Source organism: Pleurodeles waltl, chromosome 2_2, assembly GCF_031143425.1.
Source record: "Pleurodeles waltl isolate 20211129_DDA chromosome 2_2, aPleWal1.hap1.20221129, whole genome shotgun sequence".
Classification (NCBI taxonomy): domain Eukaryota; kingdom Metazoa; phylum Chordata; class Amphibia; order Caudata; family Salamandridae; genus Pleurodeles; species Pleurodeles waltl.
Window position 1 is genome coordinate 877,870,713 of NC_090439.1, and position 26,939 is coordinate 877,897,651.

At 46.2% G+C, this 26,939-nt stretch overlaps 1 protein-coding gene across 1 annotated transcript in view; it reads left to right on the forward strand.

Annotated features, from left to right (window-relative positions):
* SPAG1 (sperm associated antigen 1) overlaps positions 1-26,939 on the forward strand; it is a 697,262-nt gene that overhangs the window by 332,241 nt on the left and 338,082 nt on the right. Inside the window, exons 9-10 of the mRNA XM_069220554.1 lie at positions 15,793-15,899; positions 22,506-22,623. Of these exons, the coding sequence (XP_069076655.1) occupies positions 15,793-15,899; positions 22,506-22,623 (225 nt within the window). The remainder of the gene's footprint in view (positions 1-15,792; positions 15,900-22,505; positions 22,624-26,939) is intronic.

Genomic DNA, 26,939 nt, shown 5'->3' on the forward strand with positions numbered 1-26,939 from the left:
TGCAGGTTTTGGCACAAGTGCAGTGGTTACCACATGGCAGTCTTAGGAAGAGTACCGACGTGCACAAACTCATGAATCATGAATCATAAATATTGCAGTATGGCTAGAGAAAAGTGCTCAAATTGCTCGGCTGGGAGGTCATTTGTCCCTAGATCTTTTAAGCCTTCATGGATGCCTGTACCTTTGCTAGCATAGGAGACATTGGAGAAGGAGCTTAGCTAGTAAGTCTGCCCAGGCCAAAGGGCATGTTGAAGGCCGCACAGCTTGTAACCCCCATAGCATCCTGAAAAGGGCATTAACAATATGGATTAGGCCTGTGATCCTCTCGAAAGACTTGGTACTCTGCTCAGGGGCCTAGCCTTGTGGGCTCATCTGTTGAAGCCTGACAATTCTCAACTTTGCCATTAAACATGTATACTTTGTGTTATGAGGCAAGCCATGTGGCACTTGTCAAGTCCAGAACAGTCTGTTTCAGGGTGAAGATGGTCGCCTCCAGCCAATGAAAGCAAGAATCATTTTGTCTGGATGTGTAATCTTTTTCTAGTTGAAAGAGTTTAGATTCAAGTCTGGTGATTGTTTCCTCCCTATGCATCTCTTATTGACACCAGCAGTCCATTGCTTTCCCCCAAATGATGACTTTGAATGCCTCCCAGAGCACACCAGCTGATTGAAGAGACTGTGCATTCAGCTGGAAGTAGCACTCAGTTTTTTCTTTGAGATATTGGGAGAACTCACCATCCATTAGCCATGAGACTTTTTACTGCCAAATACCAAGGAGCACATCATTGTTGTGTCCCAGACAGACTTTTATTAATACAGTGTCAGATATCCCCTTGCCAGGATGTGGTTACTCAACACACAAGGGACATTCAGAGGGTGAATTAAAACATATTTTAGGAAAGAAAAGAAATGATGTGACAATGACAAATCTGGGGATACTAACCTACTGCACGTCGGCTAGTCTAAGTGATCCCAACCAAGTGGGAAGGGGAGAAGCCAGGTGTGGAGCAGATGTTTTCTTGCTTCAGATGTCTAAATCCTGATACATGACTTTGTTAAAGGCATCATCAATTACCATGACACCCCGGTAGACGTCTGTGATGAGGGACCTCAGTTCATCTAAACAGGAATATAAGAGGGGGAGATAGATACATATGAAAGTCTGTGGTTGCCCTCACAGTGTCCCAGAGACATGCCGATCTGGAGTGGTCCTGGAAACTGGGAAAGGGAATAATTTTTAAAGAAGAATGGCATCTCATCTAGATCCCATTGTGAAGCTTCCGTGGCATGCTTATGTGTATGCAAACCACCAGAAAGGCTGCACTTGCTACCTAGGTGGTGAGTCTCCTTGAAGCATTCACACTGCAGGAGAGAATGTATTTTCACAAATTGTAGACCTGCCTCCTTTAATCCCATCTTTCAGTCTGTTGATGTTCCAGGACATCACCCAGAAGCAAAATGTCACAATCATTATCACACAATGCCATCTGTTCTCATTAGCAGATATGTGTGAGCAAAAATGCAAGAGCCTTAAACCTGAAGACAGCCTTACAAAGAACCCTTCCAACATTGCTCCCTCACTTACTCTTGTACCCCAGAAGTATCTGTTGCCCCAAATAATCTACATCCAAACCACCCCTAAATAAATATACCTAACCACCTCCTAAATAAGCATACTTAAATATTGAAGTCCTTCCACTCCCCATCCTGTTTGTCTGGAGGTGTGCAGCCCATAGCTCTCTGTGAGTCTCATATGCCAAGGTAAGCCAAGCTGCATAATGGTCAAAGAGGGCGGAGAAAAAGAACTAACCCCATTCATGTCTCTTCCCTCAATATCCTGCAATAGCAGAGCCCCGAGGGGAGATGCCAGGAGCAAAATATGTATCTCCATTGAAACAGAAAGTTTGTTGAGGTCAGGCATTTGGATGAGCACTCCACTACAGTCACATTCTCCTCCCTAGGGCAGGCTGTAAGGCATACTACCCCACAGAGTTAGCACAGCCAGTGTCCATGTAGTATATAATGGCTTAGGTGCAAGAGTTGTAAAATGCAATGCCAACTTAAACCCCCACCATGTCCCCCTCACCATAGTCTCCCCAATAGTATATATACACCCACCCTATGGCAGGTTCAGGGCCTGTGATAGAAACAGTCAGTAGAAATTGGCACAGATAGATAGAGAAGGTCATGTGCTTGCAGGTCAGCAGAGGGATGAAAGATTAGAAAATCAAACATAGCATGTTTCAGATTTCTAATACAGACTTTTAGCTGCAGATTCCTCACAATTTGATTCTTCCCCAAGCGTCACATTGGGTCTGGAAACTTTTCAGCAGTGCCTCTGTGCTGTGGTATGTGGCTCCGCGCAGCTCCTCACTGAGGCTATTCTGTTCCAGAAACGATGTGCAGGGCCTATATGGGTGCTTGTATAGGTACCACTCCTGCGCTGACATCAGATTCACCACATGCTGATTCAGAACTCTCTCTAATTTCTCAGAGACATTTACCTCAGATATTTTGTCAAAAACATTCACACTGTTCAAGCGAATGTCACCGCAAAAACAGGTTTTAAACCCTATAGGGACTGGTGCAAACAAATGACTTGACAGAATCCCATCACATATGCCTGTGGTGCATGGGGTCGAGCCACAACTTCAAGACCTGCAACAAATGCGCACTGATGAATCCAGGACCATCTGAGACCGCCAGGTGAAACCCTACTTCGCCAAGCTTAAAACCCCATGACAAGACCAGTCCAAGTTGAAGATTAGATATCGGTCCCATTCTTGCTTCAGAAGTCGACAAAGCCATCCCAGAAGACAGTCTTCGTCGAGACCTAAATCGTCTGGTAAGTTACAAACAAAACATAAGAATTCAAAGTGGGACTTGCCCCCTCTCACCACTCGCATTCACCTGAGAAGACACGGGTGGCACCATGGCTCTCGATCTCGATTCCAGAGTCTGTCAACTTCTTTCCAGCACAATTTGAGATTCTGGTGCCATTCACCACTCCTTCAAATATTGAAGAAATCATTCTGGGAGACCATGCTCTAACTCTTAATACCTTTCCTGGGTCTCTCTGGCATGCCTTCGGGGTCCAAGGAGCTGAGTGGTCTTTCATTGGGAGTACTGCCGGCAGATTCTTCCTCTACACCAGTCGGACTCTACAAGCCCCTCACAATGCCTCTGCTCCAATTCCGGTCCTTGCTTCTGGCACCACAGTCCACAACAGTCCCTGAAACTTTGACGCCAAATCCATTGATGCCGGACTAGCAGATTTCAGTAGTACTCTCGGACTCAAAGGTGGTGTTGGTCCATCCTCGACAAATGCCATGCCCGACCACTGTTGCATCGCTGCTTTCCCTAATTTACCTGCCGACTCCACAAGGGAAAACGCACACCGTACACTCCCTTTTCGGCATGGACTCACACAAAGATTATGACGCTGGTGATGAGTTTGCTCAGTCCTATCATGAGGACAATTGGTTTGACAACTTGCAGGAGGCCAGTGGTCTTGACACCTCCCCTCAATTAGGCCTTCCCCCACCCCTTGGCCCAGCCACCGAGGAATTCCCCTCTTATGCCATGGCGATGCGTAGGGCAGCTGAAATCCTTAACTTCAAGCTCCCTACCTTGTAGATTAAAACAAATGTGCTAACAGAAGTCTACCAATGGAGCACACACCTGCTGAGCCTCTTCTGCCATTTAATAAGGCACTAACAGATACCTTGTTGGGTGTGTGGGCAGAGCCTTCCTCCCAGGCAACAGGTAAATAGAGACCAACGTCCTGCCCTAACTTTTGGTTGTGCAAGTGTCCATTCAGTAACTGCCAGCTTTTTCTTGGAATGCTTCTCAAATGCCCTTTTTGGAATTAGTCGCTCAAGTCCTCCTTGGCGTCCCTGAAGATCACTGACTTGTCCTTGACAGTCGGGATTTGGCCAAGTTTAAAATTTGTTGTGACTTAGACACCACTGATTCAAATGGGTGGGCCATTAACACTGCTGTTGCCATTCACCGCCACACATGCCAGTGGGCAGCCAGTTTTTCAAGTGACATCTGGTTGTCCCTATTGGACATGCAGTTCGATGGGACTTGTCTGTTCGGGGGTAAAGCAGACTCTGCTCTCAAGCGGTTGAAGGAGAGCAGGGCCATGGCTCACTCTCTATGCCTGTCTGCCCAACCTTGCCAACTGCACCAGACTTGTTCATTTTGTAGCTTCAGCAGAGGAACCCCATACCACCAGCCAATCCAACCACAGCATGGCACCCAGCATTTCCAGTTCCTTCTTTCTTGGTACTGAATTTCAGTGAGGTTGACTCAGAGACTGCTGGGATTGATGGCTTCCTGCCTCCTTCTGGTCGAGCATGCCAGGTGGTATTTGGGGGCTCTCCAGTGAGACCTAAAGTCTCAGAGGGCCCAACATCATACGGACTTCTCCGGCCACATTCAGATTTTGAAGAAGACTGCAAAAGACCTGCAGTGGTGGCTACTGGACTTCTATTGGATCCACAGCAGACCCCCTCCCTACTTCACCTTGAGCGGACATTGGTGGCTGATGTGTCACTTCTGGAGTGGGGTGGCTACCTGGGAGAGGTGGAGATCAGAGGCATCTGGTCTACAGCAGAGACCGGGCTCCATATAATCTCTCAGGAGCTGAGGGCCAGCCGCTTGGAGCTGAAAGCCCATCTTCCATCCATCAAAGACAGGCTGGTACAGGTGCTTATGGACAAAACCACTGCATGTGGTAGTGCAACAAACAGTGCAGGATGGGGTCACAGACCCTGTGCCAGGAGGCCTTGCACCTCTGGAAATGGCTGGACCACCAAGGACCACTGGCAGGATTGTTGAATGCCAAGGCTTAGCCATCTGCACCTAGTAGATCACAAGTGGTAGTTACACCTGAAGGTGGTGCAAACTCTCTTCCACAACTGCTAAAACTTTGGCTTGATCTGGTATCCATCATTGAGAACGTGCAATGTCAACACTTCACGTTGCAGTTTCCAAGGTTTCTCTCTTGTTCTGAGACATGTTCCACCTTGAGTGGCACTCAGAACTCCTGTATACAATTCTGCTAATACCACGCTTGCTCCCATTTCTCAAGAAGATTAGGACCGACTAGGCCCAAGTCATCCCAACATGGGGCATGCAGAGTATGGTATCCAGAACTCCTGATCCTGAGCATCTGTCCTCCAATTAGGACGCTCTGAAAGGATCTGCTGTTGCAGTAGCAGGACAGGGTTCTGCCCCCGGGCCTTTGGAATCTCCTGCTTCATGTTTGGAGATTGAGTGACAACGACTGAACCACTTCAACCTTGCTCTGGCGGTGGATGATGTCATCTTGGCAGCCAGGTGTTCCTCGACAAAAACTGCATTGTATGGCAGTTTTTGTCGAGGAACATGCAACAATGACCACCTCCAGTTCAAGTTAGCTGACGTTTTGTTATTTCTTTTTTCCCTAGCCCAGCAAGGCCTTGCTCTAGGCACAGATAAAGGGTACCTTTCAGCTTTTTTGCAATTGCCAGATCAGCCCTCTTTAATGAAGTCTCCAATTGTCTTTCTTGAAAGGGTTGCAACCTTTGTTTCCTCCTCCTCTCTTCGTCATGCTACAGTGGGGTCATATATTGGCCCCCACTTTTTTTTAAATAAATTCTTTTTGTTGTTTTTCAAACCATAAACAGGGTCCACACTGTCATATCCATTAATGCATAGAAGGTACATACATAGGTTACGTAGCACCTTAGAACATTATGATTTAATTTATCATCCAGCCCTTCATGGCGCTTTTACGTCCATCTCGCTGTCTTGGCGAAAGATTGCTTTCCTTTCCTCGTTGCCCACCCCCACTACCCTTCTATGGGCCATGGTCTAGGCCAGAGTAGTTGCCCGCCCCCCCCCCCCCCCATACCTTTTCCAATTTCTTAGGGTAGCCTCTGCCATCATATATAACCTTCTCAATTTGCGGACACCAGTCCAGATCACGTTGCCAGTGTAATATTTGAGGGATAACCACGCTCCCCAGGCTCTTGCAATGTTATGTTTAGCCACTCCGGCTGCCAACCTCTGCCAAATTTCTGTTAATCTGGGCCGGTATGTTCCCCTGAAATTCCCAGGATTAGCCACTTAGGATCCAATGGAATTTCAAGTGAAGTGATGTGGGACATTTCTCCGACTACTCCTGCCCAATATTCCCTTATTTGGGGACATTCCCATATTATGTGTATAAATGTGCCATCTTCGTTGCAGTTCCTTAGGCAGCGCAGATTCTCTGCCCTGCCGGCTTCCCTGCCCTGCCAATTTTAAATAGGAGAGTACGCAGGTAATATAATCTGTGCAGAATTTTTTGTTGTACCAGCCTGAATCTGGCCCTAATGGGTAAGGTCAGTGAGTTTCCCCATCCACCCCAAGTGTGTAGTTGCATCTTTCCAGACCCGGATCACTGTCCTAGTGTGGTGAGTAGAGCTTGCTCCCGTCGCGTGTCATGTAGCAGGGCTTTGGGTCCCCTCCTTCCCATCAGATGTCTTTCCATCTTGCATGCCGGGTCCTGTTGGTCCCCAAACACCCACTCGTTGACAAAGAGAAGGTGTGATGTCCAGTAGTATTTCTGAATGTCTGCTACCGCCAATCCTTCCTTGTATAGACTCCTCTGTAGTTTGGTTAGATCAGTCCTAGGCATCCCCTGCCCCCACAACTGTCTTCCCACCTCCGAGTCTATCGCACCAAATACCTCACGTGGAATGCTGTATGGAGTGTTTTGCAGGAAATAGAGGAGGCGCGGCAGGCTCATCATCTTATAAAGCAGTGGTTCCCAACCTTTTAATTTCTGTGGACTCCCACTTTAATATTAATGGAACCCAGGGACCCCCAGTGAATCATCATGAGAATCCAGGGACCCTCGCCTGAGTCATTACTAGAAGTTGGGGACCTAATTTGTCAATATTTGTTAATATTTTTTAATTTTCTAGGCTCCTCCTGAGAAGGCTTCGCGGACCCCCAGGGATCCCCGGACCACAGGTTGAGAACCACTGTTATAAAAGAAGCCTTCCCCCATCAAGGTCAGAGTGAGTTCGTGCCAGTGAGTCACATCCCCCTTAGGTTTTTCCAGTTGGGGGTTCAGGTTTTTCCTCAGAAAGTCCCCGGGGTCTCTGGTTACGTATATTCCTAGGTAGCGAAAGCCCTCCGTCACCACTGGGGCCCGCCAATTCCTTGGGAGGTTGGGCTTCTCTCCTGCAATCGGATACACCACCGATTTTGACCAATTTATAGTATATCTAGAGTGGTTGCCAAATATTCTAAATATTTGCATGAGCCTGCCTATTATCAGTGAGGGCCGTGAGACGTAAAGAATATCATCCGCATACAATGATATACTTTCCTCCCAGCCTCCCAAAGCTTGGACTCCCTTCACCAAGGGATCCTGGCACATCAGTGCTGCCAGTGGTTCTAACACCACTCCATTGACCCTTACCCATGCCATGGGTGAGGTGTATAGCAGCTTGGTCGACGTACAAAACTGCGGCCCGAACCCCAGTCGCCCCAGGACTGCAAACATATAGTTCCACTCCAGGGATTCAAAACGCCATTTTGGCATCCAGTGCCATCAGCTGCCTGGTCCACATCCGGCCTCGTGGTCCGGTGCAGCACACCAAACAGGCGTCGAAGATTGAGTTTCATGCTTCCATCCGGCATGAAGCCTGACTTGTCCGGCTGTACCAGGGATTCTATTACTCCCCACAACCTATTGGCTAACACTTTGGCTAGTACCTTAGCCTCCATATTTAGTAAAGATATCGGCATATATAAACTGCATGCCTCTGAGGCCTCCCCTCTTTTTGGATCACCGTAATCGTCGCTGCTCTTTGGTCTGCTAGTAGGCAGTCTCCAGTAATGGACTGGTAATTACAGTAGCCATTCCTTTATACAGTCCGACTACGATCACATTCTGGCCCGCAACCTTCCCCTTCTGTAAGTCTCGCAGCGCAGGGTCACCTCTTCCTCCATCATCTCGACCTCCAGGGCGTCTCTATCGTCTTTCTGCAGTTCCTGCAATTGGATATCTCTGAGGAAATCCTTGCAGTCCTCGGCAGACATATCTGTCCTAGAGGCATACAAGTTTTCATAGTAATCTGTGAAGTTCTCCGTTATGGCTGTCCCAGTTGTTTGTGTGGCCTGCTCTGAGTTTTCTACCCTTAGCACCCATGCACATTCTCTGTCCCTCCGCTCCAGCCATGCGAGTAGCTTGCCTGCCTTTGTAGCCCACATCGTATAGCCAGCTCTGAAGCGCTATGGCATACTGCCTGACCTGATTCTCTGCCAAAGATCTCAGCTCCATCTGTCTCAGTTTCTCTTGATCTTCTGGATCATTTGAAGCCAGAACTGCCGCTTCCAGGCTGACTATGTCTTTCTCTATGACAGCGCATGCTAACCGCGTCTCCTTCTTTGCCACTGCCAGTAATGCCTGTGCCTGTCCCCTCAGAACTGTCTTGAAGGCCTCTCACAACGTTCCCGCCGACGGTACAGAGCCCTGATTCTCTGTGAAGTAAAGAGCTGCCCCCTCCCGCAGGCTCTCTTTGGTCCCCGAGTCCCTCAGGCCCCAAACGTCCATCCGGCCCGGCAATGTGTAGTCCCTTTGTGAGCCCATCAATTTGACCCAGACCGGGGCATGATCAGAGATATCTTCCGTAGATAGTCGCGTTGCGGAACCAGTAGGTATGAGCGCACTGAGTGAAAAGGTAGTCCAATCTAGAGAAACACCCATGGGCCGGCGAAAAGTATGTGTATTGTCTTGAATGTGGGTTCCTTTCCCTACAGAGGTCAGTCAGGCCCAGTGCCCCCGCAGACTGGGAAAGTGTCCCCAAGCCCCCTCCCTCTCCTGAGGTACCGGATCTATCTAACTCCGTGTTCATGGTCAGATTGAGGTTGCCACCTAAGATAAGGATCCATGAGGATAGGTTCAGCAGCAGATCCCCCACTTCCGCAAGGGTCGCCGCCTGCAGTCGAGAGGGGAGATATACTGAGCACCGGTTGAGCGTGGTACCCTCCCAAGTCCCTGTTCGAGCCACATTGCGGCCCCTATGACTGCGCCACAACCGGTGGATGATAAGGGGTAGCGTTTTCTTAACAACGATGCTCACTCCCCTGGAGTCTGTGGTGTACGCTGTGTGTGCTTTATGTGTGTAACCAAATCTGTCCAGGGCCTTGTAGTGGTTGCCTCTGAGATGTGTTTCCTAGAGCAGCACCATACCCAGGGTATGGCGTTTTATGTGCTGTAAAACTAAGGTGCGCTTTATCCTGCTCCCCAGACCATTTACGTTCCAGGACCATATGGTCAGGTTGTGTACTGGACTACTCATTATGCAGCGTTGATTCTGTAAAGGGGCCTGACCCTCCTGCCTCCTGATGTGTCCTCCTGCACCATGCCAGGGATCTCAATCCCTTTTGAACGTATTGTGTAAACTCCAATTGCCCAAAAATAGGGATCTAAGAACATAACTATTCCTGAATTTCTCACATGAAAACAGTTGTTTCCCCAACTCCCCCTCCCTGCTGCTCTGCTCCGTGAGCTCAGAACAGCCAACCCACCCAACTTACAGAGCACCTGTCACCCTAAACAAATCATACTTTGCCGGGGGGGTGCCGCCGCCTATATGGTGTCGCTCAATGGATCTTATTTGGGCAAGCGCCCAGTGTCTTCCCCCTTTGTTTTGGTTAATTGTTGTGCTCCTGGTTGCTATGTAGCGGAGCGAACCTAAGCGTTATTCATCAACTCCCCCTGGGAGGGAATTCAGTCAGCCCAATGTGTACATATTCTGGATGTTCTCAGTCCTCCTCTTGCATTGGGCGCTTTCCATTTTTCCCTCTTGGTCTGGGTTGTGTTGTTGCCACTACACTGGTGGCTCGAGCTCTCCTTCCATCTCCCTGCCTGTTTCCTGGTCTCCAGCCCTCCAGCCAGTCCCATGCCTCTACATGGGTGCCAAAATACCAAGTCTTACCCTCAGCTTCCACTCTCAGTTTAGCTGGGAATAGCATCATGTATCTCAGTTCCTTGGCCCTCAACGCTCTTTTAACTCAAAACTCTTTTGTTGGTGCTGTACCTGGAGGGTTAAATCAAGAAAGAAGTGAATGACAGCGTTGTCTTGCTTCAGGTTCCCGAAGGTTCTAGCCGCCTGTAATATGGCATCCCTATCTCTATAGTTAAGAATCCTGGCGACTATTGTGTGCAGCGGCCTTCCTGATTTCGGTGGGGGGGCCAGGTATCCTGTGTGCCCTCTCCTCCGAAAAGAAGTTAGACAGGCGTTTTGGTTTGAGCTTGTTTAGGACCAAGTCCTTCATGAATAGGACCCTCCTTGGGCCTTCCATGCCCTCCGGAACACCCACCACCCTCACATTGTTCCTCCTGGATCTTCCCTCCTGGTCTTCCAGTCTGGCTTCCATTACTAACTCTTTTTGGTGAGTGACCGGACCTGCTCCTCCAATTTTTTTGTTGTAGCCAGTAAACCATCTATGTGGGTTTCTGCGACTGCTACTTTCGCAGAGATCTTGCTCATATCCGCTCTGAGGAGAGTGACATCGATCTGAACTGCGTCCAGCTTCGGTTCCAAGGGGGCAGTGGAGACCCGAAGGTCCTGTATGGCTGCCTTGATTGTGCTCAGCTAGGGCTCCCCTCCCGGGCTCAGGACTTCACAGGAGGACCCGCCTCCCCCTCCTTGGGATGAGCACTCCACCATCTCCCTTACTGTGTACCTATCCAGGCTGTTTGTAGCTTCTTGGGAGTGCGGCCTTTAACCATGGTCTCTGCCTTCTATTCCACACTTTGTGTGGGCAGACGTCGAAGCTGCTTGCCTCCGTGCTGTCCTCCTTGAGTTGCCTCACTGATAAACCTCTTAAAATGTTGCCACCTCCAGCTCACGCTTTCCACTATTTGCTTTCCTTTCTTGGCTGCATGGGCGCCAGACTTGGGTTCTTCCTTACAGGCTCACCGCGTGTGTCTTCTTTTGTTCCCCCGGGGCCTTCCTTATTTTACTTACTTTGCCCGATGGCTCCCGGCATCCTGCGCCCCGCTCCATGTGCCCTGGCTGTCACTCTGTGGTTTCCCCCCTCTGCACTCTCTGAGGGTGTCCACGGGGTCAAGATGTGAGGGGTGGCATTCACTGCACCGCTGTCCCCTCTGTCGGATCTGCGCTCTGTTCCGCTGGTTTCTCAGCTTCTGCGTGTGGTTGTCTCCCTAGCCGATGGGATTCCCCAGAGATCCCCGGGGCTGTCCTACCACCTCCCAGGAATGGCAGGAGGCACCGATGAGGGCCCTTCCGCTTAAGGCTCTTCACTGCGGTTACGACCGGCGCTCCCCTCCAGTGCAGCTGTCAGGCTGCCTTGCTCCGTCCACCATTTTGTGGGCCATCGGTCGGCTCTGGTTATGCCGTCCTCAGCCCTCAATTCGCCTCGTCCACAGCTGGGCTGGTGTTTCCAGGGTCTCGGGATCAGGGCTTGCCTTGTGCCCCGACATTCACAGGATGATGCCAGATTTTGGGGGTCTATTCACCCCGGCGGCACTGGAGCTCGCTCAGAGCACAGCCATCTTTGTTGGCGGCAAGCTCCCGGCCCTCACTTTCTTGATGCATACTCCATTTGAGTTACTTCACAGTTGTTCATTATGACTCCTCACCCTTAAGACTGTGTTGCTCAGTGCCATAACATCAGAACAGCGTGTGAGTGAGCTTTAAGCTCTGTGTTATCCAACTGTATACCAATTTCTTTGCAGGCAAATTATTTTGGGGGGTTTCGTTTTTTTTAATGGGTAGAGGCATCTTTTTTGCCCAAGTTTGTTATGCTGTTCCATGTCGGTCAAAAATCACCTTTCTGGTGTTTTACGTTTTGCTCTCCTCTCTAAGGAGGACAATAGATTCCTTAGCTTGGACTACTGAGAATCTACATAGATTGTATAAAAAAACTCCAGGTGGATGATCAACTCTTTGTAGGGTTCGCCGGAACCAAAAAAGGCAAGGCAGAAGAGAACCATTTCCCCCTGGATTGTGCTCTGCATTAAAATCTAATATACACTGGCTAAAAAGCAGCCTTCGTAATGACTACATGCTCATTCTACCAGGGCCGAAACACTATTGTCTGGACGGTCTGGTTCACCTAGAAGGGCTTTGGGGACTTTCTGGCTTGAGTCCATTCACAGACCTACCTCGGAATAGGTACTGCTTTTGTCTGGGGGCAGGGACAGTCGAAAGCAACTAGCATCAGTGGGCAGGAGTGATGCCTATATAGGCCCCACACATGATTTCCAGAGCAAAATGGCATCAGTGTGGAGCTGCATAGCTCTATCTATGGGTGCACAGAAGGTACTGCTGAATGGTTTCTGGATCCAGTCTGATGCCTAGAGAATATTCAAACGGTGAGGAACCTGCAGCTAGATAGAATCTCCCAAAGGTAATTAACTAGTTCTTCACTGGCATCAGCCCTGTCAGTTGTTAAGTGATTTTGATTGGAGACTAGACCCTTTCTTACATTAGGGGACAATCCAATTTGTTCAGCACTCTGTTGGGTCAAAACTCCTTTCAAGGCTTGGTGCATGTTTCCTTTTCGCACTCAATTCTGTCTCGGTTGTTACCTGTCATGAGGCTGGCTGCTAATGAGTTGTTGCTCCTTGACCAAGTTTCATTCTGTCTCTGGTGGGACAAAGAAATTAGATTTTCCTCGGAGGATCAGCCTGAGTTGAATGGGGAGCAATAGTTTGTAGTCAAGTTGCATCACCCAGATGTTTTCTAATGTAAACATTTAAAAGAAAGAAATGCATTACATACTTGGCATGTTCACCATGGAGTACATTGAGTTGTTTCTATACATCATATTGGACTTATAGGAGTAGGAGTAGGAATTTTAAAAACAAGTGCACATTTCCCACCCAAACACAACAGTTTTAGTATACATTATGTAACCAAATGATATGAGTATTGCACATGCATCCTTTCGCTGATATCTTTCACAGAAGTCACATCCCTGGACCCAGTTTAGTCTTTAAGCGCTAGTCTATGATGTGGGTCTTGGGTTTAAGAGATCATCTTTAAGGGGACCCCAAATTTCCCTGGGATGGAAACACTGTGGAATTATCTCCACATGCATTTCAGGTTGTTTATTCAAATATATAAGGTCCTTAAGCCGTCAACCTTGAATAGTTGCGCGGCTATGCCCCAGTGTTTAGTCACTTGCCTTTTCTGTTTCTCTGCAGGAAAATCCCTAACATAATCCAGCAGAGCTACTTAGGGGGTCCAACAAAACACTGTAACCCACCATTTTAGACACTGTTTCAGTAATTACCTATGAGTATTTATTGATCAGAGGGCATAGCCCAGCCAGATGTAAGAATTCTACATTTGGAGCCTTACACCTATGGCACCTTGCATCCTCTCTAAACCCACACTTCTTCAGTCCAATTAGTGTGCAATAAATTTGGTAAAGGAATTGGAAATGTAATATCCTCAGCCAGCTGTTGGGTGTGAAAGGGCTCCAGGCTGTGCACATCAGAATGACCAGTCTGTGTTTGATAGCTGGCTGTGTAGTTTGAGGTTCAACTTGATCCCCAGTTTTGGTTTAACAGCAATAAAAAATGTCCCCTTGTCCTGGACTTGCATTGTGTAATTAGGGATAAGCATCACTCTTGTTGACTCAAAGAAGACCTCGCTATTCTGATGGGCACCCAGAATATATTGTCTCAGTTCATGTAGTTAAAAAGTCTTCAGGTGAAGGGCCTTGGTGGCTCTGGGTGGTGAACAGGGGTGGAGCCTTGTCGACAGGGCCTGGTGGGCTTGTTCAGTGATGAAGCACAAAGATAATTCATCTGTCAGGACCAAACACAAGAGTGAGGACTGAAAGAATTGCTCTGCATTGCCTTCAGTCTCTTCATGGATTGATTTTCACAGAGCATACACACCTCCGCATACTCTACTTGGCCTTCCATGTGTTTGGTTGAGTCTGCTAGACACATCACTGTAGTTTTGAGGGTAAGAAGCATGTATTGCATCTGAGATCTGACGCTCTGTTGCGGTTACTTGGTCTACCATTAAGGAGGTCCTGAAAAGTAGAAAAAGATCCATGGCCTCTTCTCTAATCTTATTCTCCAGTGATGACTGCATAGTTTGGATAAATTGAAGGGTAACATCTGCAGTTATAGTTGCTGCTTCAGTCCTCTGCGTTAAGATTGATAATGAGGTTTGGGAGTGAAGGGATTGACATGTGCATTGGCGTTGCATTTGATGATTTTAGTATGTTGCTAGGGGCAACTCCCTTCTCTTTTGCAATGTTCTCAGTGATAGGGGGGTAACCAAAATCATGTTAGTTGCCACCTCTTCAGAAGGTGTTCAGTGTCCCCAGTCCACCTCATTCTGTGGCCTCCCCTGCCTTTGCCTTTATGGATTGTTTTCTCAATCCTGTCCCCTCTTTTATCAGTCTTTTAAGTAAGGATTGCTGTATATTCCCATCATCTTGTGTCAGTTATTTTGATATGTTGTTTCTCCTTCTGGTTGTATTGATAGCTGCAACACTGCACCAACCTGGGGCACCAGAAACCCCTAAGACAGCCTTTCACTAGTCAAGTCTCCATAAAACTCACCCAATTTCACCATCTGCCAAAGTCCGATTGGCGATGGATGCATGTGCAGGTGGGTGGTGTGGAAGGACTTGGAGCTGGTGGCCGGCACTGTCTGCCGGAAGAGCCTCCCCAAGATTACTTTTGTCCAAGCTAAAGTCCTAGAAGTTTTTGTGTTTGGGCTCTGCCCCTCATTGCAGCAGTGAGTAGTCGGGGATGGGGTGTACATTACCGCCAGAAGCAGCCCACCTACATAGCAGTTAAGGATTTTGGGAGATATTCACTGCACCACATACAGGTGCACCAGCTCTCCTCTCTGCCGGTATCCATCCGCTGCAGGAAGTGATGCAGCATGCTTGGGGACACAGCAGACCTGGAGTGACTTAAAAAACAGGGACCCCATATTAAAGGGCACCAGAGACCAACTTCCCTCTTGCCTTGGGTGCCATGCAATGGGCGAAAACTGTATGTTGCTGAATATCCAGTTGATGAGATGGAAGCCCAGTACTGTAGAGTGGATGGCCACCTCACCTCATTCAGCACAGCCTAGTACTCCTTTGTGGGCCAAGTTCCCCAATTGTGCGTATGTTTTCAACTTTGCTGCCCTGGTATCTTTTGCCTGTGTTCATTTCTTCATTACATCAATGGTGCATGTAGTCCTGGGTCATGACCAGAGAAATACCTTGCTCAAAATACATGCGGTGCTGCTAGAAAACCAGTTGGGTGGTAACCCTAGTTGGTCACAGGCAATGTGGCTCTGCTCAACTCTGGCATCCCATAGCCATCTCAGAGTTGATGCCTTCAGGAGTCGCCATGGATGCTTCACTTAAACATCTTTCTAACTTCTGCTCTGCAGCCTATTGATATGGGCAGCTGGGACAGCATCAGGACTAGCATTAGGTGCTTGTAGATCAAGGGGCAGTGGAACAGCATTTCCTCAGCTGCGCTGGCCTGTTCCTCTCTCGATAGGATTGTAAAGGCATAAGGCCTCAAGGCAGACACTCCCTAGCTGGCGGCCCGCCATGTTGACCAGCCTGGTCATGATCTACAATCTGCTAATTCATATTTGGAGGTACTTTGTGAATAATTCTGTTATACAATTGTATAGCCTATTAGCACCCACTAATCTCTTGCACTGTTGCTGTTAATTATCTGTTCCCCTGCAGAGATTGCAATATTAATGTTCCACAATGGCTGTTTTTTGTTTTTAGGACTCTTGCGCCGGGCGACTGTAAACAATCACCTGAACAACTGCCAGCGAGCAGCAGAAGATCTTAACAGAGTGCTACAGGAGGAGCCAGATAATGCAATAGCACAGGTAACACTACACAACTGAATGCAAGATTATCTTCTGTCACTCTCTGAATATTTGTGTGGCAGTGTGCAAAAGGGGCAGCTTATGTGAACACATTAACAAGGGTAGAATAAATGATGACACAATTTGTGCGTGGTTGCATTTTATGCATCACGTATATGTGACTTACTGTTCAATTTGAAGCAGTAAGACAACTTCCAAAGCAAAACCTTCTGTTGTGTGCTCTGGCTGACTAGTTGAGAACCTATAAGTAACTTGGCCCTCTGTAGTATTCTTGGCTAGTATTCTCACTACTATGGAGTACTGGCATGTGTATAGCACTCATAGGACCTGCATGAATTTATCTACTCTCAAGCTAGGACTCCCTGGTTGAAAATGACTACAACATTCATCACATGTACTCTCCTTTAATCCAATTTATACAATATTAATATCCAAAGTGGTCCTTTCTAAGCGTCTCAATGTTTGTTTCACTTAGGCTTGTAATTTTTGCCAAATGTTCTTTTTCTCATGTTCATCTTTACCTTCCACCCTAAGAGACAAGTGAAATTAGTGCTTGCAGTTGAATAAAGTGGAATTAATACATTTTAGCTTTCTCGTCCAATGGATAATTGTTGTACATTTTTCACCTGCGTGACCCTATTCCTTTTGCAATATTTTTAGAAGAGTCAGAGGTAAAAGTGACAGCACCATTGTTTTCTCTCTAGCCTACTGGAAAGTAATCAGTGCTGATATGTGATTTTGCTCAATAAACACATACTTCCACAGGAGTAAAACCTACATTTAATGATTCATATGTATTCTTAAACGTCAAAATGATAAGTACTAAATGTGCATTAGATTAAAATAAGAAAGCACCTTTGAAAGAGCGAATTCCATGTTTCTGAAAAATTGGATTGGTGAATCTCATAGGTCCATACCTTAATTTGATAATGACAACACATGTAGTATATTGTGTAACTACAAAACGGACAGTGTTGGTCCCATTTAGACGCGTCAGTCTCTGCTCTTAGATTAATTGCTAACGAAGAGGCCTCTATTTTAAAAACTGAATTGGAACGGACATACTCTAGGAGCTAATGTGACCTAAGTATGCTTTCATAGCCATAATTTTAGCGGTGTCATAGATCAAGCACGGTGTCCTATTATTTGCATAGTTCAGTAGATAATTTTCTCAACTAATTTGTGCTGTAGCTCTTTTAAAATAGAATAGAATTATTATTTGACCTGCTGGACCCCCATAGATCTATTGTGGCTTTAGAGAAGTTCAAGCAAGAAAGGGCATTTGTTACTGATCTGTTAAACTAAAGTTAACAATTAGAGATAAGTCGAGATAAATAAGCTGCCGTAAAGTATACAGATCTGCGTTGTACAATGTGACTAAGATCTAACAATCCAAGTGCATCCCTTGATCTGACAATTGGCATTCTCGGGTCAAGATGGTTTGCTTTCACTGATAAATTATGATTAACATCAAGGGAAGATTCCTTCTGCAGCTTTGACGCCTTTCCACTACATTTCTCAATAGGCACTGTAGGTAATGTAATAAAACAACCGGATTCTTTTATTCATACAATAATTTCATAGCATCCGGACTCTGCTTTCCTATGCTTGAGAGATAAAATCAGTTACAATCTATTTACGTTCATAATTTTCCCATGACAAAGTTGATCGAAAAAGGACACCAGAATCGACATTTGTTAACTGTGATGGGTAGTTGGTCTCAGAAATATCAAGTCATTGATTATTTTTACCTCATAATTACTAGAAAACACAATGATGTAACACATTGTTTGAATCATTTTCTCTGGAGTCCAAAAGGAGTAAAGCCTAAAAAGCAATTTATCAAGAGGTCATCTGTATATAATAAAAACAAGAGAGGGGTAAGCACACAGCCTTGTTTTAATCTGATCTGTTACCAACCTGCTTCCAATATTTACCTTTAGGAGTTTGTCCTACTCCCCAAATGTCCACCACAGAAGTGATGAAAAGAACCTCATACAAGTGCTGCTTCTATGTGTTAAGGTTGGTTCCTTTCTTTTTGTGCCTTCGAATGCAGACCAGCAGCGCGCTCTCACTTTTTTCTCATCGGTTCATGAGTGTTTTTTCTCTAACAAACAGGCAACATGTTCCCTTCTAAAACGACAGGGTTTAAGCCTTGTTGGGACTGTAGTAAGCATATGCCTGTGACAGACCCACTTGAGATATGCTTCTGGTGCTTGGATTCAGGACACAACTTCAAATCATGTAAAGAATGTGCCCTAATAATTCAAAGGCGGTCCAGGACAAGCAGCAAAGATGCACATCGCTGAACACAGTAAGAAATGGTACAAGTCCTGATCTTCGTTCGTAGTCAATGGTGTGGTCTCACTTACACTCTTGGGGCCATTCCTGTGACAGATTACCTTCACTTTCCAAGTTTTCTGACAAGTCAAAGATAAAGCGAAAGCACATAAACCTTAGCAAAATTCGTTCCAGTCCCGCCACTCTCTGCCAGGGAAGTTGCAAGGACATTAGGGTGTGCCTCTTGGCCTGGTTCCCAGCCCCTCACGGAGGAGCCTACTCTGAAGCTGCAGTCTAAGATTCCTTGGCCATTGGTGCCATCGCTACAGATTCAGGCCTTCAGGCCCAAGGATCCGCAGAGGCCTCCAGTCAGGGTACCGCTGACTGGTCCGAACTGTGCACCTTCTGTGCCTCCCTATCCCATCTTGGGTTCAGCACTGGCTTTGATGGTGACTTAAACTGATGCACCAAAATCCATAGGAGTCCCTTCTTTGCAGACGCCAGTCGCGTCACCGGCATAGGAGGAGGATTCAGTAACAATAAAAGTGTTCAGCTTCAGACCGAAGTTGTCTTGGCCTCGACCAAGGTCGTATCCCGAATCTGCCAAGGCGCACCTGATCCCTGTACAATTTGATTCTGAGAAAATGCCTCTACCTCGCAGCCACCCTTCAGCGCTCCAACAACTTTTTGATTCTGACCAGAGTCAGACAGCTTTTGGAGATTATGGGGTGATTTACATCCACACTATGATAATGGCAACTTTTATATAGATTTACAGGAAGCCAGTAGGTTGGACATGCCCCTGGACACCATTGGTTCCACTCCAACCCCCTCCAGCCCATTAGTGGAGTAGAGTGGTTACTTTGCTGTGATCATATGATGTACAGCAGAGGTACTGGAGTTAAAGCTTCCTTCTATGGAAGTCAAAGTGAACATACTGAATATAGTTCTGCAGATTGGAGAAGCTTCCTCAGGACCTCTGCTGCCAACTTCTGAGGTCCTGACAGATGCAATACAAATATTTCAGGGTCTTCTACAGATTTCAACAGTTCCAGCAGAGGGGGCATTGAATAAAGAATATGATGGTTGCTTCCTAAACCACTCCAGAATCTTCCTCTATCTATCTTGCTACATCCTGTTGCTGGCAGACCAGCAGGACCTCCCCCAATGCCCAGGAACCCTTAATACAGGAGGGAAGGTTTGCTTGAGGCCTCATTTTTAAATCCGGGCCTGTATCTACAAAGTGTGGGGTCCCCCTGCTGCCAGCCCACTCCACATGACTGGGATGTTGTGGCAGGAGACTGTGGCAGGCCTCAGAAGTAGTCCATGAACATAATGTCTCGTCACCACCTGCACCAACGGAACTGCTGAGATTCCGACAGAGGAATCCCACCTCGCTGGGGTCAATGCACAGTGAACCGCAGTTGCTGGGGTGGCATGCAGCCTTCGAACCTGTGGCATACTAGGTTAATCTTTTCCCCACTCAAGTCCATCATTCCAGGCCTCACTTGCTGACAAATTGCTGGCTTAGACCTGCGGCATGGCGATCCAGCTACAGAAGCACACCTGAAGCCCTTCATGCACATTACATTTTGCCACTCCTGAAGCTTTGGATGCAGCTTAGCCTCCCATCAGTCCCCCTGGGGTTCCTGTCTGTCAATGAGGCGTTGTATCCGTTGAACATGGGGAGACACCGTACTCGCTGCCTGGATGAGCAGTACCCATCTTCACTTTAGCTATGGGGAGATACTTACCTGCTTCCTCACAAGAGAAAAACAAAATAGACATTTACATTCCAACCATCCGAACTACCCAAACTAGCCAATGAGGTTCCTCTGAATCAACAGCCAATAAAGCCATCAGGTACTGACCCCATAGTGCAAGCAATACATGCCTTCCATGCAGCTCTCAAAACCAGCATAGGGGAGGTAGGAACAAATGTTGCACTACTGCGTAATGTAATGCCAGGATCCCTAAAACAGAAGGCCACATAATGAACTGAAAGATGTAGTCACAAAAGTAAAATCTACTCTGTCACGCCTCAGCACAACATTCAGAATGAGCTGAAGATGCTGAGAACAGGCTGTGGAACAATAGCCTAATTGTAGTTGGCTTCCCTGAGGAAACGGAGACCCTATCTACTGAAAGGTTTCTGGAAGCCTGGTTTACCTCTTTGCTGTCACTGAGCTAATTGTTGCCTTCCTTTCACCTGGAAAGGGCCCACAGCAAGCTAACACAGCACCTCCCACCAGGCTCTTCCTCCCTCATCTACCCACCCCTTGGCAGGCTAAAGTCTTGAACTATACAGACAGAGCCGCAATTTTAAAGGGTGCAAGAGTAATGGAAAGCCTGTCATTTCAGTCTGCTGTTATGATGTTTCCCGATTACAACCGCCTGTTTCAAAAACAGAGCAGAGTCTTTGATAAAGTCAAACAGAAGTTGCAGGCAATGAAACTAAAGTATGTGCTTATGTTCCCAGGCATGCTTATGCTGCTCCATGACTCTCACTTCTTCTTTGATTTCCCCTGCGACTGGGTGGCAGAGAAAAGGGAGCTGAAGCATAACTCCCTTCTCCCTGTGGAGGATGCTGTCCTCAATGGAGGCACGGCCTTCACTTGGGCAGCACCACCCAAGAAGGTGGAGGTGCTCGCATCAGCATGGCTTGCAAGGCGAGGGTGCCTGTCTGCAGTAGATTGGGTTCAGGGCCTGACCGTAGGATGTGCCACAAGGGGTTGGCATAGTTATATATGGTAATAAAATATTATTTTACGTAAAAAAAATAAAAAAAAACTGATAAAAACAAAGGTTAAAGTGATGTTATACTTAGGTATGGTAATAATAGCTTACTTTGCGTTAAAAGAAACCTCAGAACGTCATTGTAAAAAAACACACAAAAAAACAAAGGTAAAAGTGATGTTATAGTTAGGTGAAAATGCTAGTTCAAACATAACACTGCTTATTACATCACTTATGATATGTTCTGTAACATCAATAACATCAGTGATGACAACATTATGCTTAGGGGACCCTGTGAGTTGTAGTTACTTAAAATAACTATAACCGGTGAAGTGAAATTCAGTGTTTGTTAGTTTAAAATTCTACGTTAAACTGATATTTTCACCTAACTAAAATCCCACTTTAAACTTTTGTGTGTGTGTGTGTGTCTGTGCGTGTGAGTGTGTCTGTGCGAGCCCCCCTTCTAACTACAGAGTACCACAATGCTATCTTTATTCCCTTTTCCCCAGCAATACCACCTAAGCACAGCAACACAGTGCTCTGTTGTGGCACTTAAGTCCGTTCGAGAGCAAGAAACAAGGCTATATTGAGAAAAGCGTGATTGGTTAGAGCAGGATATAGTCTCTACTTTCACTGCGCATCCGCTGTAGCAAAGCATGCAGCTGTATCGCGTTCCCAAAGAAAGTAAAGTCCAGCTATAGCAGGACATGCTGTCCTTAACAGTGTTTTCATAAAGCAATTCTTTTGAAAAATGTATTTTTGTATTTTCAAAAACGAAACACATACTTTGTTTGTGTAATTGTCTCCACAAGAGACACAAGCGAAAGTGGTTGTGAGAAGACAGTATTGTAGGCAGTTTAATGGTGTAGTTAGGATACAGAGGAGGAAAGACTTATTTTGAAAATGGGTAAGTGTTTTTTTGCGGCTAGATATTTGTGGGCAGTGATCTCATGGGAGGCTCATTGGCCATGTACACAGAACATGGACAATGAAGACTGACAAGAAGGTAATATCTTCGCACCTTCCTTAACCCATGCTTTTTTAATGTTCCATGTATAGGAAACCATATTTCTTTGTTCACTTTCAGTGACCTACAAATGTTTGTTCCAAGCTAGGGATCAGAAGATTGAGGGGTTTAAGTGCTTGAAGCACTGAATGCCAGTACCAATTTTCAGTAATATTGAGGCTTTCAGCATGTGCAGAAAATTCTGATTTTCTGGGTAGGTCCTTCTACTGTAAGTCTTCAAAGCTAATTGTTAGGATCCATACTTTTTTTGCTTATGTCTTGTGTCAAGTTTGTTCTCATTTTGGCACCAGGCTAATTCAGTTTCTTACAAAGTAATCCATTAATGATTTATGGCCTATCATGGAGGAGGCTAAGGAAAGCAGGGCTTGTGCGTGATACCATGTCTTATTATTGTGAATCTTCTCATGTTGCCTTTTGTCACTATATACAGTGAATGATTACTTGGTCATGTGGATAGGCTTGATATAAATTGGCCACATGTGATTAGGTCTAGTTGTTCATATCAATGTCTACTTAAAGATTTTGACCCTATGTGTCCTGTATTCATCTTGTTAACATTTCAGAAACTTCTGTCCGAAGTAGAACAAAAACTGAAAAGTTCTGAGAATGTCACTCATGGAAAAGGAAGAAGAATTCTTATCCAAGATGTAGAAGGATCTGATGAAGAAGAAGATAAACAAGGTGAGGAAAATGGCTAAACAGATAAAAGTATAAAACCTAACACTTGCTACACAATTTTAATACTTTTAGTCTATGATATGAGCTTTGGAGTATATACAGCCTTCTCTAACATGCTCTTTTCCCTAGCAGCACCTTTCTTCTTATGAAAGGACTTCTTTGGCTTCACAGATGCTGGACAGATTTCCCATCATTGTGCACTATCTCCCGCAGAACTATCACTATCACACGTGTAACTGAGGTTGACTTACCATATGTAAATGCCTGCCATCCCATGCTCTTGAGCATCTTCCATACTGACCTGCCAGCCACTAAGGATTCGTACAGTGCCCTTTATGTTGTACTACTTAAGCTTTGTACTTATTGTGGGCTTTAACCATAGTGTCATAAAAAAGAAGCAAGAGCCCTAAACACAATGCTCTAGTCATGATTTTTTTATCCTTTCTCTCACCAATTAATTTTCCGTTAACACTTGCAGCTGAGCAGATACTATCTGCAAAGCAGGGAAAACGAAACCTGGCCTCATCAACCCTCTTGTGAACATAGTTCACAAGGATAAACTGGCACATAAACTACCTCAGATCTTCTGCACACTCTGGAGAGGACAAACTCATGTTACATCCTTCTCCAGCTATGCCTGAGGGGTTCTAATCTGGGTGGCCCTTGGTGTTCCCTCAACATCATATCCTAGTCCCCGAGGGACGCTACGTAATATTATATGGCACTCTGGATGGAAGAGAGGTTTGCTTTATTAATACCTACGCCCCCAACACTAACTCCCCGGACGTTTATACCATTGTGGCCCAAGCCGCCACTCCGTATCTAGTGGCAGATGTGATCATGGCAGGGGACCACAATTGTATTTTAGAGGGCAAAAAAGACCGCAATCCCCCACAACACACTGAACCTTACATGAATGAAGCAATTCATGATCCCATAGAATTACACCTGTGTGACCTCTGGCATCCCTGCAACCCTGACACTTATCAATTCTCCTGTTGTACCCCAGCCACGGGCACACATAGTAGATTGCACTATGCCTTATGTCCGACTCCATGGCACCCTGGGTTTTACATATTTCTTATTTACTTCGATATTTGTCGGATCATTCCCCCATCCTGTTTGAATTTGGGCGGTTGGAGGGTAGACTGCAATTGCAGTCGAAGACACCTTGGCCCATTATTTCCTGAAGAACTGGGGTACCTCGTTCAGCAGGGCGACTGATTGGGACATAATGAAATCTGTGATACAATGGGTATGCCTCAAAACAACTTACGAGGTTAGAAAACAACTTGAGAGAGACATCACACTGCATGAACAGACCCTCCACGATATTGAGAGGGACCTCTCTTCCCACCCAGAGCGCCTGGAAGACTGACGCGACATAGGCAAAGCCCTGGTAGATGACTGGCATCGACTAGAAAAATACACCTTTACAGCATACTGCCAGAGACTCCACGCAAAAGGAAACAAAACGGGTGCAATGCTTGCCTGATTGACCAAACAGGAACTTTCTAGAGCCCCAATCCTGACTCTACACACTAATACGGGACATCCTATTTGTACACAAAAAAACATTAATGAAGTATTTTTCTCTTATTTGAGTGATATGTATGCCAGCCATGGGCAACCTCAGCTCAATAACATATTAGGATATCCCCTCGCCATCTCAAACCCTAGCCTTTCTTCAGAGGATAGTATGAACTTAGATAATCCACTCACATGAGAAGAACTTCTCACAGCTCTCCGTAAAATAAAAACTGCAAAAACTCCCTGGAAAGACAATCTCCCAGTTGTGTTCTACCTCAAATACTCAGATATCCTAGTAGGTAGGTTATTGGAGGTCTTTGAGGATGCCCTCCAGAGAGGGGCCCTTCTTCCTACACTCCAGGAAGCCATGATAGTGATGATATCAAACCAGGCAAGGACCCTACTGTGGCCTCAGTATACAGACCCATTTTTCTCTTAAATGTTGATGTTAAGATACTAAGGAGTGTCCTCGACGGTCGTCTTCGTCCATATCTCCCGTCCCTCATACACTTGGGCCAATCTGAGTTTATTCCTGGGAGTAGTAAATTACACAACCTGAGACGGCTTTCCCACATATGTATATAATGCCTCCTAACACCTAGACGGTGAACAGGCTTTCTTAGACATCAACAAGCCTTTGATTCTTTAAACTGGATGTATTTATGGCAAGTCCATGGCAAGGTTGGGCTGGGCCCCAACTTTATTCTGTGGATCCAATTATTGTATGTGGGTCCATGTGCCCGAGTGCGCACTGAAGGGATAGTTTCCGATCTAGTTAATTTGAACAGGGGCACCAGGCAGGGATGCCCCCTCTAAATACTTCTTTTCGCATTGGTGATGGAACCCTTGGCTACACGACTGCACCAAACACTACACTCATGGGGGATTACCATAGGAGGGACTACTCATGTGGTGTCCTTTTACGCCGATGATGCCGTGGTCTATCTCCGGTGTCTGCCCTATTGCTCATACAGAAGATGCAAGAGTTTGGCAAGATTTCTGGGTTGCGAGTCACCCATTTCAAGTTTAGCTTATACCCTTTGGCCTCCTTATTGGGAGTCGATATCAATGATTTGCCCTCCAGTGGAATATCCTGGAAAACTTGAGATGTTGGATATTTAAGGATATACCTTGCCCCCACAGAACCAGGACTTCTGAACTTAAACACTGGAAGAGTAATTACAGGACTTAAGATATCACTGGAGAGGCTTCCCTCTCTCGCTTATGAGAAAATGGCAATAGCTAAAATGATCTTACTCCCCCTGCTGCCCGTATATCCTCTAGCGCACTTTTTTTGTGACCCCCTGCCACTACTTCCAACTAATTGATAGTATATTCACTGATTTATTGTGGGGTGATAAACGTGTGAGCCTCTCTACACTAAAAAGACCTTGGTCCCGTGGTGGGATTGGGACCCCAAACCTATAATTTTACTACATGGCCGCACATATTCAGCTTGTCATCTAATGGTTAGCTGATAAAAGCTCATGGGAGACAAATCTTCGAGGGCTCTTACGGGGACACAACACTCCCTACATTGCTGATGACTGGCTCAAAATGTCCTCCTGACACACCCTACGTAATACGTCAAGTGGCTGGGATATGGGAGGAAACGGTCAAGATGGTAATCCAAAAGGCCCCAATTGCCACAGACCTCCCCATTTGGATACTACAACCATTCACCAGAGTGGAGGAATCCATGTCGCTACAGTGTTGGAAATTTGCTTTGGGTCCAGGACAATTTTTACAATACCACAAACATTCGGCCACAGCTTGCAAGATATGGCCCACATTTCTCGATGCCCCACCTAGCTCCATTACTCTCACCACACTACAGGGCATGGCTGGGATTGACGCTTAATTATACACCTATATCAGGCATTACGAGATGATCTTCTGCTGCAGCCTCTTTGGAGCCAAGCCAGATGAGAGGAGTTGCAACTAGACACGCTGACAGATAATGATTGGGAACACATAAATAAGGAAGCCCGCACCGCAAGCACTAATGCAAGATTCAAACGTACACAATATAACTTTATTCATCAAACCTACCTTTCTCCCACTACATTAAGTATCATTTATGCCACACACTCCAATAGGTGTCCTCGATGCCAGACCCCAAAAGCGGACTGTGTGCACATGGCTTGGGACTGAACTGCCCTCTCCCCCCTACTGGACACAAGTGATGGGCAACCTTAATAGAGGCTCGGATGGACTATGCCACTGGAAACATGACAGGTACTTCTAGGCCTTATTGCTTCCCCTTCTGGTAAAAAAACTCAGTAGAAAGTTTCTTATACTGGGTCTGACATTGGCAAAACATTGAATTGCTATACAATGGTTGAATCCTTCACCTCCTGTATATGGTGACTGGCTCAGAGTTACTCCAGTATTGGAACTTTCATAGATTGACATGCTTGAATCATTCCCCGTCGTCGAGATGGGAGTTCCCGGTATAATTTACACAAGTAATGTCAAGATATATTAACAAAGAAAAAGGCCCTAGGCCTCTTCAATTTAACAGTCTATCAGAGTCATTTTGTGAAAAGGACCAAACTTGAGCATCCACCAATCAGGCATCAGCACCCTCCAGAATCCTCCCGAGAAAAGCTCCAGCACCTCAGATTTTCTACCGCATGTCGTGCTAGGGAGTCTCATCAGAGCCCTGCTCTTTCTTCACACCTTTTTCAACATTTTTCTCTCAGAGAAACTTATCTAACTTGATTTGTCAACTATTTTCCAACTATGTCTGACAAGGAGAAGGGTCTCTTCAGAGACTGCAAGACTTG